The following is a 15,939-nucleotide window of genomic DNA, read 5'->3' as shown; positions in this document are numbered from 1 at the left end:
CTTCAAACACCAATAAGGTTCTTACACTTTAAGAAGGAAGAAGATTTGTTTTTAAATGAAAGTCTGCATCAGTTTAATCCAGCTTTCATCTGCAGGCTGGATTATTATCAGCTTCCATTGTTCTTGCTGAGACGATACATGCATGCAAAGTGTCATGAGGGAAGCCCCCACCACCCAATCATATCAGCCATCAGAAGGCAAATACAATAACCTGAGAATTGATTGTTTAAACCTTTTGCATGGATGTGCCCACCAGGAATCGAAACACCAGTTTCATGATATCCTCAGTGACATAAACTATCAGCAGTGTAACTTTTTATCGTCCTGAATTGAGTACATCACCACATTCTGTTCTTGTGTTTCCAGGAGAGACTCTGCTCAGCCCTCTGGTGATGTGTGGACCTCATGGCCTCAAGTTTTTGAAGCCTGTGGAGCTGCGCTTACCTCACTGTGCGTCTATGACCCCTGATGGTTGGTCTTTTGCTCTAAAATCCTCCGACTCCTCGTCGGGTATGCTGTGCTCTCTGTTCTTCCGGGGTCGTTTGGGCTGGCTGTGTGACAATCTGAGGGGTTGTGGGTCACTGTTGCATCAGTTTTTATCCCTAGATTTGCTTCTCTTCATTTATAATTTGGAAAAACTTAAACAAGATCATTTGGTCACTCTGACCATGTCTGAGAATCAATCTAGGGGGAAAACCTGTCTTTTTCATAATTATGGTTTTGATTGATTCATTTTCATCATTTGTTTTGGTTAAATCACTCATTTAATCGCTCATTCACTTTATCACTGTTATGATTTTATTTGATTTTCAGATAAAAGTCTCCTCTCATTCTTTTGTCATGCTTCAATTACAGTTTTTCTTTCTTGCTTTTCACCTCTGAATCACCTTAACACATTCTTCTGTTTTCATTTAACATTCACGCACCAGTCGCTTGGCTGTACCGCACTTTAATTTCATCGATTAGACTTGCAGTGCATGCTTCTCTGCTCAGTGATTTTTCTCACATAGCCGCCCAAATCCTGACCTGAAGAACAGCTTTCATGGAAGCTGCTCCCGGAAATTGGGACACTGTCATAACCAATGACGCCTGTTACTATCCTGCAGAAATATTACACACAGACATCTCGTTAGCATGTCAAAATATACCTCTCTAAATTTAGCTTCTGTCTTCTGAGTTCTTTATCTATTTAGCTTTCAGGTAGAAAGAAGTCAAGTTTTCTTTTTTGGACTGGCTCCAGTTTATTGACTGAAAAGAGGCAGAGAAGGAAGGAGCGATAGACTCATAGATAAAACATTCAAAGCTCTCAGTGGCTGCACAAGAGGATTCAGGCCCTTAATCTTTTACACCACTTTTTGTTTTTGTGGTCCAGAAAACTTAAAATCAAATTTCTGTATTTGAGTTGTGACGTTTGAGAGAGAGTACAGCAAACCACCAAAAAAGAAGTTCCCATAAAAGTCCAAACAGATAGATTAGGGCAGAAATAAAGTAAAGAGAGAATGCTGCACAAATCATGTCAATGAACATGTGAGACAAACTGCTTTTTAATTCATCCATTATGTAATTGAGCAACCAAAATAACATAAGAGAAATGTATCATATAAAACTTGAACTCCTGCAAGTTCAATCAAGTTATTTTAAAAAATAGAAAGTAGCCGCTTTCCAGTGTCTTACCGCGGCCCTTCTCACACCCCGTCTTCAAAGTCAGTGGTAATTTTGGCAGTGGTCAGGATTAGCAGTTAATTAGCCTCATTTTAAGGATGAGACTTGGAGGGCTGAATGAGAAGGGAGCTCACTGTGTTGTCCGGCTGAATTGTGGGAGGATTATCTGGGCTGCGTTGTAATCCTCTTATTGTAAAGCAAGGCCACTCTCTGGCCTCCTCCTCCTCGTTCCCTCTGTGGTTTTCTTCTCACTCTGCTGTCCTGCTTCTCCTTTTTCTGACTACATATTACTCTCTGCATTGTGTTGCCTGTCTTTTATATGTGCTGTGTTATGCTCCCGATGAAGGTATTAACTTACAGATGGAAATCAGATTGCTGTGATACAGTTTAGCTCAGTAAAAGAACTGCTTTGGATTTGCTGCTTTTCTGTGTTTAAGATCGTGTACACGGAATCCTTTTCACTGAATATAAGGAAAGGGGAAAGCACATTCAGTTTAGCATATTATTACAGTCATTTTCCGCTAGTGTCTTACATTTTATAGACAAAACAATTATTAAAGAGAATAATTATCAGATAAATCAACAATAAAATTAATGATCTCTTAGGAGAAAAGATGCCTGTTTGATCAGAAAAACTCCAAAGGGTATATTTAATGTCATGGATATCATGTGACAGCTCAATTTTCCATATTGTGATTTGCTAATTATTCTTTGTTGAGGAAACACTTAACTCTAAATTACTCCATCAGATTCCCCCTGAATTATCTGTTAAACTGTTCAGGGATGCCACATGCAACCGAAGAACTGAGGGATGATTCATACCTTTTCTTGTAAGCTCAGCCTCGCAGGCAGACATCAAAGAAAGCAGAGGAGAGCTGCTCATAACTCGGATCCAATTTAAATTTGAAAATCGATGTTGTGTGTGAAGGAAAAAAAATGGTAATGACTTCAGGGGCGAATTTGAAGGCTGGCTGGCAGTGGCTTGTTTTGGGCTTACCTCGAGGCAACATCACTTGCTTGCTCATGCAAAAAGCCCCCAGAGCGTCCGGCCAAAATTATGTTCTTGTTCAAGTTTTGTTGTTTTGCGGTTCTTCCAAAAAGGAAACAAGCCTGGGGGTAGACGGAGGTAGTTGGGGCCACATCCTCTACCTCCACCTGTGCGTGACTGCTCCCTAGCTGATTTGCTGCTGCTCGCATGCGTGTGTACACGCTCATTGTTCTGCTGCAGTGCTGTTTCTGCCAACTCTATCTATGTAATTAGTAATTGAATATTTATTTGCATTTCGTTATAAACTTTGATTTGATTTAGTGTTGACAAGAATCCTTAATGGAAAGATAAAATGTTAAGTTATAAACCTATTCTACAGATATAGGCATTAAAACTGTAGTTAAAGGTGTAACTTTGCTGGTATGATGTCAATATGACTATCTACAGTCATTTTCACTGTCCACTTTTTGCAGAGGAATGCATGCAACACACAGAAATCATAGGCTGCTCCATTTAACTCAAAAGCCCCACACACAGCTATCCATAAAGTAAGGAAGGAAAACTTTTCTTATTTTGGTTTTCAGAACAGGAGATGGTCCTCTGGTTATTGTCCCATGTACAGTAGCTCTCACTTATCTCTCAGCATTTAACAAAAGATCGACAGGGGGCTCTCTTTATGCTGCCACATGTACAGTTAGCCTGCAGACGATGAACCTTTGTTGCTCTGACTCTGCTTACACTCTGATTGATTACTGCAATGCTCCTCTTGGCACAGACCTCTATGTTTATAATTGCAATTACACTCAGACCTCCCAGTGACTGAGGTGTAATTTGCAGTCAACAAGAGGCCGGAGGCATTCAATAAAAATATGAAATTGCTTTTACTGGCCTGTTGTGAGTCCAGGCTTAGATTAACATTGCTTAGGGACAAAAAGTCCTGCAGGCAGTGCTGCTTTAAAATGACACAAGTGGTTTGTAAAATTTTTGTGCAATAAATTCTGCTTTATAAAGATGCTTTTATGATGACTTTATTGTAGGTAAATAATGCTTATTAAATGCATAACAGCTTGAATCTTGCATAAAAAGCAGCTGTTATCACTCACTCACTCACCATCCCCATCTGTCTGTCTGCAGGTGACCCAAAAAGCTGGCAGAACAAGTCTCTCCCCGGAGACCCCAACTACCTGGTGGGAGCCAACTGTGTTTCTGTGCTCATTGACCACTTTTAAGAAGGACCAGCAGGTGTTACTGAATGTGGAACCATGTGGGGATAAAATGAAGAGGAAAGACACATATATGCACACATACACACACACACACACACACACACACACACTGACAGATGCACTCCAAACATACGTACACACCACATAATGGAGTATGAAGAAGACCCAGTCAGTGCTGTTTACTGCACCCACGGATGAAGGCGAGACACTGATGATGGTTACAAGCTGTTCTTTGAACTCTTTCCCAGTTTTGAAGTTTTTGATGTGAAATGAAACCAATAATGCATGCAATGCCCCGATGCCACTGAGGATTGACACTATATATTATAAGGCAATGTTTAATGTCCTTTTTACATGAATATAGATGGATGGATGGCTTTTGAGGCAGCGTACATGCTTCAAAAATCTGTGTCGGTATATTTATGCTATATATGCATACAGTATATATAGTAGTATAGAGAAAATTTACGGAAAAAAAAATACTCATGAATTCAATTACCAGTCAACATGTTGTTATTTTCAGTTCAAAGGACTCAAAACAAACATGTATGTCGATGTGTTTTCCACATTTAAATGAAGGTTTGAGACAGAATCTGTTGAAGGAGTTGGCTAAAGCTGGATATGAACTCAAGCAGCACACTTTTCGAAACGTTCTTCCTTCATTCCTTCCTTTTCTAAATTCTTCCTTTTTCCTAAAGTAATATCTTGTAGCATCATTTCTTACCGAGTCTCTCCTTCCAGCCTGAGGGAGATCTATGCATGTTCTTTACTCAGGTCCAGTAGCCTCCTCAGTTTCTTCCTCACATCTCTCTCTCTCTCTTTCTTTCTCTCTCTCTCTCTCTTCTTCTTCTTTCTCGGTGCATTCTTGCACTCACACACAAATAAGCAGTGATGCCTTATCTGCAGATTATTCACTTTTCATTACGAAGAAAAATAAGTTATGATAAATTATGGTATACTGTCATTTGTTTTGCCATTTTTTTGTGGACCCACTGTATAAATGGACTTGGGTTTAGCACACAGTAACAGTCGATAAAGGATAACAAAGGTATGCTCTTCTTTTATCTGCTATGCATTACTTAAAGAAAAAAACAAGAGAAAAGAAGCAGCTGTAAATAAAGCTAGCATATTGCCTTGTTTCTTTTGTTTGTAAATGAACTTTTTGTATGTCTTTCTTTTTTGTATAAAACTTAGAGAAAACATGTTTTAAAAAGTGGAAGAAAGTGACCGTGGTTATCTTTGTATTCTGGATATACCCTCGAGCCTTGGAACTTGTAACCTGACATTAATACATCACACCTTTTCTACCGATTTACTCACACCATGTTGAGGTCACAGCAGACGTTCTGTTTATGGCTCTTTAAGGATGAGGAATGTGCGCGGGCTAAAACACATTTAAAACATGTTCTTTTGAAAGGGTGTGCTCTCAAAGTGTCCCCCTCACTGATTTGTGATACTGGATGCTGTATTGTGTGCCCTTAAATGTATTTTTGTACTAATAGACAATATATTATGTATGGCACACCAGTACCATTTTATTTTTTAGATATAACACGGCTTTAATTGGATATTAGCTCTTCACGTGTGGCTGACTTTTTTTCTCTTCTGCAACACAATTTTAAGTATACCACTGTATTAATAAATAAAATCATTTTTAAAGTAAAGAGTGTCTGGAAGTTTATTGTTTACCTCTAAATTAACTGTCTTTAATGAGTTTATTTTTCTAAAAAGAGAATCTGTGGCTATGATTGCTGCTTAAGGTGCTTTGTCCTGTTATGTTTCAGCATTTCTGTTTGAAAAATTACATTATTACCAACATAATAGCTGATTAATTTTGTAATTTAAATAATCAATTTTCTGTTATTTCTTCTATAGAGTGATACTTTCAGTCAATCAAGTTTATTTGTCATGTGCAATCATATTAAATACAATCACAGTGAATTGTTATCCCCACTTAATAAATATAATTTAAATCATGTCTGTAGTAACTCCTACAAAAGGTGTCGCAGCTAGATGGCGCAGTTGGGCCGTGCTTAACAAGGTCAAAAATACACAAGCGCTTCAGTTGAGACTTTAACTAGACTGCAAAGAAATCCGAACACCTCAATTTTTTTTTTTTTTTTTTCAAGTCCTAGAAAATACTAACGCCCTGAATATAGTTTAAATATATATATATTAGGAAAAGTGAGCCAAAAATGTTGAAAAAATAAATAAATAATTTTAATGTTTTTATTTGTCATCAGGACCTTTAAGTTCTGCTAAGACATAGTATATAGTATTCAAGTCAAATGTATGCTTAAAAAATGTGCAGTTACTGCCTATTTGGAATAAAACTAATTCATGATGAAATGTGTTCAGTGAGAGGAGGCTTGCAGAATGTAGGCTGTCATTGGTCCCAGGATGACTCGAGAGCTCACAGATGATTAAAAGAAAAGTGAGGAAGAAAGTCTGTTGCACATCTTTTTTCTGACACTTCTTCTCTCTTGTGAAATATTAAACACCGTCACCTCTTAAAGCCTTTAAATATCCTTTGATTGAAACTCTGAGGAAGAAAAATCCCTGTTTGAATAAACTGCTCACAACTCGTGTCCATAACCTATGATCAGCAGGGTCAAAACAAGCCAGACAGGTCCTGAACCAGTGGGCCAGACAGTCTCACCCCTGTCAGGATACTTTCTAATGATCATAATTATTTAACGACAATATTTACATTTCTGAAGTGAATGCGTGCGAGAGCTGTGTAAGCTGCTAGATAGATGATGTTACCTTAGCCCCCTAAATATTATTATTTTAAGTAATGTTTCAGTGAAGCAAGTAATGATGAACCTTGACCTTTGCCCCTTGTTGTGCACTTTGGGTCTGCATCATTGCAACTGTGATTAAATGTGTTTGGCAACATAAACATACCAAACTCTTACAGTTTAGAGCCCAAGACAACTAATGAATCATTTTAGTAGAATACACTAAGTTCGTTTTAATCAGCTGAATATGGACCGCGTTAATTTTGTAATTGATACTAAACAAGGCAGAGAGGATGTTGTTGGTGGACACGATCACAGACTGTCAATTCCAGCAATGAGGATGCTAGCGGCTAACATAATGGAGGTATTGTGTTGCCGCAAACGGTGGATAATGAAGACGATGGGCAGAACGGGGATGAAGAGGACCATGGGGCCAGCTGCATTATTTCTTAATAGGTACGCGTCGTTAGCTCAAAGTAAGCTAATTTGGTCCTGTGCTGTGTGCCTCAGGGTAGTGTTAGCTAAAGCTAGTAGCAGCTGCTACCTAGCAACGGTTCTGTGGCTGTTTCCATAGTTGTTCGGTAGGCTACTTTTTGTACAATGGGATTTGGTCATTCATAATGTACAGTAGTAACTGTGCTTAATTTGTACACTTAGTTACATGTATTTTAACTATATTCACTGGAAAAGCGAATTGCATTAATTAATTAATGAGTTATTGTTTGTTTTGGCAAAAATCATTAGCCCCTGCTACAAACAAACAGCCACAAGGTGTCGTAATTTTGACTCCACTACATTTCTATGAATGTGCTCGTTACTCGCTACTTTTGCCAGTCAGCTGATTAATTTTCTAATTATTTAAAATCCCAAAGACAATGTTCTTCGTGTAGTTCTGCTTGTGGTTTGTCTAAGTGGTGTTGCTGTACCTTTACCTCGCGCGTCTCCATAGTTGAACGTAGAGCAAATGTCACTCAGATCAGTTAATTAGTCGTAAATTGGTCGTTATGAAGGCTGACATTTTCCCTGCTCATCAGGTATTTTTGGTTGTTCTTATTATTGTTCCTATTATTTTGGAGCTGCAAATATGGAAATCTGTAGCATGTGAGTTTAAAAATGTAAATAATGTTTTCTAAATAAACATAGCAAGTATTTTTTAAAAGCATGTACGCCAGTAGGCTACTTAAACTAAAGTAGTAATTTGACTGAGCAACTTTCACTTGTATTGGAGTAATATTTGTTTGTGTCCACCACTAATTATTACAGTCAACAGAATTGTAACAAATATTATGTTTTAATGTTACTGCTGCGACCCGTTTGGGTAAAAGACTAAAATATTGGTGAATCATTCTGCTAGATTCGGGAGTATTATCAAAAACTGTGGGGAAGTGAATTTTGGGGTAAATCAGGGTGCCTCTGATTTGTAACTTCAGGACCCTTATCCAATTTTATAAAGGACAGATGCTAAAAAGCCAGTGTTTGCAGACAGTAGGTGCTGTCTTCAGGGTTAGTCACCTGAATCTACCTGACATTTACCTGGCAGATTTTCCTTGAATCCTCATTAAATGTTGAAAATGTAAGAACACTTAGACTGTAGCCTCTTAACGCAACACAGAACACGTCTAAAACGTCCTAAAAATAAACCTCATTAAGTCCTTCACTACGTTTTCACCCAGAACTACATCACCAGCAGCGGTGACAAATCACGCGCAGGTTTGCAGCCCACCTCCCCTCCTCCTCCTCTCGTAGTAAAACACGCTCCGTCCGCGCAGCGCGTCGCCATGCAGACGCGCACAGTGGCACATCTCCAGCAGGCCTACGCAGTGTGCATCTCCTGTCCTGCCTGTTAGATCTGCTGTCGTCTGTGAAAGCACTGCTGGTGCCTCACGCAGGAGAGAAACGCGGCTCGCTCACAATTGCGGATATTTAGACCCGTTTAAAACAGAGAGCAGCAGCGTTTTTCAACCAATTACGCGTTTTTTTTCTCTGTTATTTCCTTCAAGGAGTGCAGTCTCACCTTTTCCTGTTTTAACACCTTTTTTCATCCCTCGCCTTTGAGTAGTTAAGAGCCCGCATAGGCGAGCAGGACAGCATGGCAATGGTGCAAGGCTGGCTGACGGCAGGATGATGCGTTTTCTTTCTTTTTTCCTTTTTACGTTTTGACTTTGGAGGAATGGGCTCTTCCTCGGAGCAGTCGTTCACATCTCCAGCGATTTCTTTCGCGTTTTTCGACTTGAATATATTCCTACTCTTCTGCATCTGGTGCCTTCTGGTTCAGCCGGCTCTGCTCTCACCTTCCTCCTCTCTTCATCCTCCGCAGCGCGACTCTAATTGGAGCCACTGCGAGCATCTTAATTGATGGGAATCACCCACGTCGGACACTGACCTCTAGTTACGCTTACCCCCAGCGCACTGCCGGCTGAAACACACAGACTCTGCTCTTTGTGGATCTTATTGTCCCTTACAGGTGCTGCTGTATTTGACGGTTGTACCCTTCATTGACAATGCCGGTGCACGCGCTGCCCCGTGGCGGCGGCGTCGGCAGCAGCAGCATCGGTGGCCCGGGGTCCCTCAGCCCGGCGTCGCTGTCCCGCAGCCTGTCCCGGCTCAGGGAGTACCGGACTCGGACCAGGATCATGCTGGCTCTGGGAGTCTCTCAGATGGTCCTGGGGAGTCTCATCCTGGCCGTCAGCTTCGCGGCTCTGGCTCTGACTACATCACCCAGAGTCCGTCACTCCTGTCCCTTCTGGGCAGGCTTCTCTGTGAGTAACTACACTTTATTTAAAAAAAAAAAAATACTATTAAACACGCATGATTATTATTATTTATCTTCGTAATATTTAGCATTCATAAGCTGGAATATGTCAGTACAGTGGTCTTATGTAGAATATGAGCGCTAAGATGTTTATGGTGAGTGTTGTCGCAGTAGAAAAGAAAGATAACTTGATTTAGTGGATTTTGGATTTCAAAGAGATCCAGTTTTAGAGGCAGAGAGAGCTGCGCTCATCACCATGGAAATAAGACATTAGTTTTTTGTTTCTTTTATCAGTGTTTGAGGGCAGAGCCAACTGAGGCATTTATTTAGGATGCAGAGGCTCTGGTAATCACTGACACCGCACATACGGTATGACACACTGAAATACTGCTTCACTGTGAACCTCTATGTGTACTGTGGGATGTGTTAGGAAGAATCGTCTTTAAGATGTTGTGTTTTTCTTCATGTGAAATTTTCATGTTGGTGTCTGTAAATATTTATGAACGCACACTTCCCTGATTTCCTGCCAGAGACCCAAAGTCCATTAATTATAGAGGCAGCGGGGCAGAGTGCAGGGGTGAGGGGAGGTCTGTGGCACAGGGGCCATCTGTGTTTGTGTGTGTGAGAGAGAGAGAGAGAGAGGACATGTGTGAGTGGGAGTGTATAGTTACAGGGGAAATAGTAAGAAACCACAGGGGTCAGAGAGGTCAAAGGTCAGCGCACATTCTTGATCCGTGCCTCAAGCTGATTTGACAACAACAGGTCAGCCTGCTGTGCTGCGTCCTATCTGTTATCTTCAGGCACCAGAACCTGAGGCATTGTGTGCCCTGACAGACACAGGGACACATCAGTTCAGTGCATATACACGACCTTAAATAGCCAGCATTGACTTGTAAAAGACAAAATATACAGCTGCTGGAGTCATACATTGCACGTGTACATATACGGTATATTCAGTACAGGGAAAGGTAAGGCCAGGGTAAGCTATATGTTCAGAAAGACAATGCTGGTATGCAGAGGGTTGTACTGTTTATTAGGCTGAGTCAGGTGTTGGAAAAACGTCTTGCAGTGGTGCCAAATCCCAGATGATGTGTTTGAGTCCAGCTCTCCATTTGGAGTCTCTAGTGAAGGAAGTGTTTGGCCCTGAGGCAATCAGACGGTGGAAGTCACTCTATGTAAAGTCACAAGCTGAACACTGCTGAATACACTCTTACATAAGCTCAAAATCTTCAGAGGTAACTATCAAGTCTTTCATGTGAAACGCCTGGGATGGAGATATTTCTCCAGCTCTCTGACACCTGGAGTCAGATTGAACATTGTGTCTTAAATGTCAGCTTGTTTGAGCAGAAAAAAAGCAGGATCTCTTGTTATATGAAAGGGCCTTGGAGCTGGTTAGAAAATGTCTCGTTCTCCATCACGATCTTTGTTTAGGTTAATTAGAATAACATTGTGGTTGGATGGGAAGCTTTACGCAGCTCTGCTCTGTGACTCAGTCTAATAGTAAGTATTTACACAAAAGCTGGCCTTGTGTAGCTTTAAGTCTCTGTTGACTAATCTATTCCTGCTTTCATAGAGGGTATGCTTTCTCTTGAACTCTTTGTGTGCGTGCGTGTGTGTGTGTGTAAGCAGCGTGTGTGGTAGAGGGCAGCATGTGTAGCATTGAAGAGGAGGCTGTTAACCTTAATATCTGGCTGAAATACCTTGGTGCATTGTGTCTGTGTTCAAGTTAAAGCTCTGATTTCCTGCAGACAATTGTCCTTGAAGCGTCCGCCTTCATGCTTTATTATTCTTCGAGCATTTAAATGTAGTAACAGCAGCTTTGAACCCTGAAGCATTTCTATTGAACCTACTGTAAATTCATGAACTCTGCTAATGAGGAAGGTGACAACATATCGTCACCCTGCCTGCACTTGTGTGTGTGTGCGTGTGCGAGGCCACTGTGGGACGTCATTAACGATCTGTGTGATGACTGGTATTGTGGGATTTCATCACAGTCACAGTGAGAGTAGGTGTAATCTTTTCTTCCTACAGAGTGCAATCACTGCTGAGCCCAGCCTGGTTGTTCCTCCTCCTCCTCCTCCTCCTGCTTAGAAACATACACACACATATATCCCACTTCAGTGTTTTACACATCAATGCATCTGTCTCCCTCATACTGATTTTCCACACTCTGGACAAAAACATCTTGTACAGCTTTGATGTTCAGGGTCTTGTGTTTGCAACAAGCTGCTGAAAAATAAAGCTTACGTTCAAGTGGCAAAAACTGCAGTTCCTCAAGTGGCCACATGGGGCTGGTTACAAAAGTGAATCAATCCCCATTAGGCCCCATATTAACATGCCTAACGTAACATCAGAATCATACATGTTTACAGCCTGGTTTTTTGTCTGTGTAGCTAATTTCTGTATTTATGACAACTGTATACAGCGTGAATTTTTATACAACTCACCTGTTTCAAATTTAGGGGTGTGGTCATGTTGACTGACAGGTAGATGCTGATAGCTGTCTGATAGACTCCTCCTCTTGAATTTACCCTCTCAGCCTGTTTGTGTTGTTGGAGCTATTTGGGGATTATTCGGGCAAATAATCTGTCTTGCTGTGCAATTTATGGAGCTAGCTAACTGTCAAAGAAATTTGTGCTCCAGTTTTATCGGTGAGTGGAATTATAGTATTATATTATGATATGTCAGCTCCAATAAGCAGGTATCGTTGTCTGCGCTCACCATATCTGGCTTGTTAGCTTCTTCAGTGTATATAAAAAAAATTTTTATTTTGTATGGGATTGTTGTTGGCTTTTCCCTGCAGAGAAGAAGGCGGGTCTCAGAGAGACTGTTATATGGTTACGATTAGATGGTTATTTTAAGTTACCTTGTTCATGACTAGGGGTGGGACAAATATCGCAATATATATCGTCGTCTCAACTGGTGTGACACTATTATCGTATTGCTGGTGCCAAATATTGATATTTTAATGTTACAAAAATGTCATCGCATCATTGTTTATCTCAATTTATGTCAAAATCGGGTACCCAAGTGCAGTGAATAATACATGAATTCTGCACTTCACCTTTTTAGAGGCATTTTGTATTCTTGAATTAATCAGATATCGTGATGTATCATTATATGATTGTCTTGCAATATATCAACTATCGCAGAATCTCTGTATCGTGATGTTATCGTTATCGTGGGCCACGTATCGCGTGTCGTTTCAGGAGTTACCCTGCGATTCCCACCCCTATTCATGACGATCATCTGTTGCTGTAACCACTGATTGACGTTTGCTCCTTCAACGAGCTCTTTTAGCTCATTTAGTCAAATAAATACAACAACTCCAGTCAGCTGCCACCACCAGAGTCACATCTTATTCTGAATCTCATTGTGTGGGAACCGTGATAGTTAACTAGCTTTATTGCCAGCTAATCAGCCACAGGCCTAGATTGTATAACTTTTATCGCTCTGCATTTGCCAACCCCTCTCTGCTCTCCAGCTCCACCCTCTCGTCTTAATTGGTCACTTCTGGCTCCAAAAAGCAACAACATGGCGGCCGCCCATATGGCAAACTCGAGGCTTCAGGCAGGCAGCCACTGTGACCTCCTATAGATGTAAATGAGGTGAACGAAGATGACGCAGCACTCTAACAATTAATGGTGCTCCATTCAGCCAGGTTAGCGGCAGGTTTACCTGTTGGCAGCGAATCACGCCACCCTGCCGGGTTTATGGATGATAGATGAGGCATCGTGCCCGAGCCAGCCACGGGGCTGCAGCAGCTGTCAGCAGCTGACATGCAGAACAAATTACCGTTCACCTCACATCTCCACAAATTAAACTCGGAACTGATTCAAGTGTCCAAACACAAACACAGGCCGCCTCTCCTTCCCATTCTCATTTCCTGTCACAGCGGATAAAACCAGAAGCTGTGAATATGTAAATCCATCAGAAGGAGTTATTGCAGGCATCATTTACACGTTCACATTAGATTGTTATATCTGTATCAGTGTGATGGTTCCTCTCCTCCCGGTGCTCCAAAAATATGGATTTATTTCTCTTTACTCCTCCCCCGCTCTCTCGCTCGTGTGGAAGGAGACGGCTGTGGATTTTGTGTGCAGCCTCTCTAAAAGTAACACTCCAACATCCCAAATCTACAGACTGTGCCACAACAAAGGTGGCTTAAGACCGTATTCTTGCTGTTTGTTGTGAGGCAGCTCTCACTGCTGCATTTCCAGCTCTTAACTGTCAGCAGATTCTGCAGCCAGTGTGTGTTTGTGTGTGTGTGTGTTTAAAGGAAGGCTCCAGTGTTTTGTTGGAGATTGTTGAAGCTTGTGTGCGTGTGTGTGTTTGTGTGAATGGAGAGTAAATGTCCAATTATTTTAGCAGAAAGTGGAAATACATCTAATCTGGTTGTAGCAGAAAGATATTGCATGTTTGCAAAGCTTTCCTTAAGTGGTGTGTGTGAAGAAGTGAGTGCAGCAGTTGTGTTAGTAGAAGAAGACAAAGAGGCAGAAGGTTTAATTTAATTGTTTGGTTGCTGTGTTCTGCTGTTTCTGCAGCGAGGGGAGTGTGAATCATTATTAATTAACGGGCTTATTGGGCTTAAGTTGTCTCCTGGCAACAGGTCTGAACACACATGCATACATGTGAACTCGTACTTTAAGAGCAGTCTGCAGTGTTGATCAGCAGACTTATATCTGTTGAATATGAATGAATGAATACACGTGTGTGCTTGTTGTCAGGAGGTATTTTACTTAGAATCCGCCTGTGGTGTTGTCGGCCACGGCGAACATCAAAGTGTGAACGTTTCGCTCAATCAGCAGCCTCCCTCTGCCCTCCAGGTGAATATCAACACTTCCAGTCCAGCGTCGAGCCAATTCAGTTTGATTTTACAAACAGATGTACTGTATGCTGCAGGTCCAATGAAACTCCTGATAAAATAATGCAGGGCACGAATAGCAGAGCGTTTATGTATTACTGACCTTTAACGCAGATTGATTTCTATTTAAATGAGTCATTTATGTCACTGTGGGGTCGCAGCTTTGCCTTGGCTTGGAGTTTATTTCCTGCTCAGTGATTGGGAACATTTTACTGTGTTGTTGTAAAACGTATTGAGGCAGTGGGTTTTAATGCAACGAGATCTGTAACGGCATAAACTGCTCTTCTTTGTAGCACATGTTCATTAGCCTAGAAGCTACCTTAATCAAAACAAAGACATGATATTTATTGTGCAGCATGTGCGTGAATGTTAGTATCTTTATAACTCAGTGCACTTTTATATCAATTGAGTGATGGGTTCTGATTCAGACCTGTATGAAATATTCTCGGGGCTGCAGGGAACCGTTAAAGGTGATATCTGCAGTGATACCCAGCCATGCAGATAGTTTGGGTGTAATTTGCCGCATGTTTTGAGCACTCATAGTTCAAGCAAATATACAAGGCCCTGGTTGCTGGGGAAACTGTCAACAGTATCATGTGAGATATCTTAAATCCTGAGCAAATGAAACCAAAACTAGCTAAGCAGCTGGCTTTCAGTAGAGATAAAGGTTAGGAGGAAATCCTCCACTTACACCCAGAGAAGAAGAAGAAAGCTCGTCTTTGTCTCATGTATTTAAGTCACATATTGTGCACATTATGTCGTTGCTCAGCAGCCACAGTATCATACAATCTGATGGCCTTCCAGTCACAACCCGTGTGACAGAGGCATTACTCTGGGGCTGAACACATAACTCCTCACCGGGGCTGTTTGTTGTTTTGATGCAGCCATTTATTCCCAGCTGTCAATAGAAGACGTGGCTCCTCAGCTGCTTCACTCATCTCGTCAGTTTAGATTAAATGGACGGAGCGGCCGGGATGTCTCGGCCGGACCGGCCTGTCTTAAATCTCGTATTGATCAGCTAATTAGAAGGATTCCATCCATCATGAGACTGCTGTTTACTCTCATTCTTAATCGACCCATCGCTGCTTTTCTAACATCTCTGCAGCGACCTCTCTCTGGTGTTTAAAGCGGGCCTGCGGTGTGATGATGTCATGTCGTTCTCGGCGCTCGGTGTGTCCTGAGGTGTCGCTGAACGGGTGTAATTCACTTTCCTGCTTCACCTTTTTATAATAAGTAAGTAGGCACTCAGCCTGCTGCTGCTCATTACTCTGAGGACCCTCCAGTGCATCCTGCCCCCACTCCAGTGCCACCAGTGAGCTCCATAATGGTGGAGGGAACAGTTTGTCCTTGCTGCCACACACACACACACACACAGAGGCAGACACAGTGTTGGAGGCAGGCTATAATATTTCATGTTGTCATCTTCACTAAATTCCCGTCTGTGTGTGTTTTCCTGTTACACGCTGGATCCAGACTTTCCGCTTCGTCTCGTTCCTCCATCCACTCCTTCTCTGATTTTTCTGGGTTGTTTCATGATCCGTGTTCAACATGGGGAACAGGATGATCCGAGCGTCTTCACTGTGTGCCATGTTAAAAGATTCCCTTTGTTACATGACATCCCCTCTTTTTCTCTCTTTGCTACATATTAGCTAATGAAGCAAAGAAGCAACCTGAGTGGAAAACATGGGACGGCATTGTGTTACGGC

At 41.5% G+C, this 15,939-nt stretch overlaps 2 protein-coding genes across 10 annotated transcripts in view; both read left to right on the top strand.

The window, feature by feature from the left end:
• The window catches only part of tjp1a (tight junction protein 1a), a 97,812-nt gene extending 92,272 nt beyond the window's left edge, over positions 1 to 5,540 (top strand). For 7 of the 9 annotated variants that reach the window (XM_069661079.1, XM_069661078.1, XM_069661085.1 and 4 more), the window contains 2 exons: positions 367 to 471; positions 3,785 to 5,540. In XM_069661079.1, the coding sequence (XP_069517180.1) occupies positions 367 to 471; positions 3,785 to 3,879 (200 nt within the window). In that variant the 3' untranslated portion in view covers positions 3,880 to 5,540. The remainder of the gene's footprint in view (positions 1 to 366; positions 472 to 3,784) is intronic. The other 2 variants (XM_069661080.1, XM_069661086.1) reach the window with 1 other exon arrangement.
• A 3,763-nt stretch (positions 5,541 to 9,303) lies between these two features.
• fam189a1 (family with sequence similarity 189 member A1) overlaps positions 9,304 to 15,939 on the top strand; it is a 94,777-nt gene continuing 88,141 nt past the window's right edge. The window contains exon 1 of the mRNA XM_069661064.1: positions 9,304 to 9,376. The gene's annotated coding sequence lies outside the window, so the exon portion shown is untranslated. The remainder of the gene's footprint in view (positions 9,377 to 15,939) is intronic.

The sequence above is a fragment of the Semicossyphus pulcher genome, unplaced genomic scaffold (genome assembly GCF_022749685.1).
Source record: "Semicossyphus pulcher isolate SPU_LCO1_2020_fin unplaced genomic scaffold, fSemPul1.0.p SCAF_1, whole genome shotgun sequence".
Classification (NCBI taxonomy): Eukaryota; Metazoa; Chordata; class Actinopteri; order Labriformes; family Labridae; genus Semicossyphus; species Semicossyphus pulcher.
Note: the sequence above shows the minus strand (reverse complement) of the source record. Positions and strands in the feature narration are given on the sequence as shown.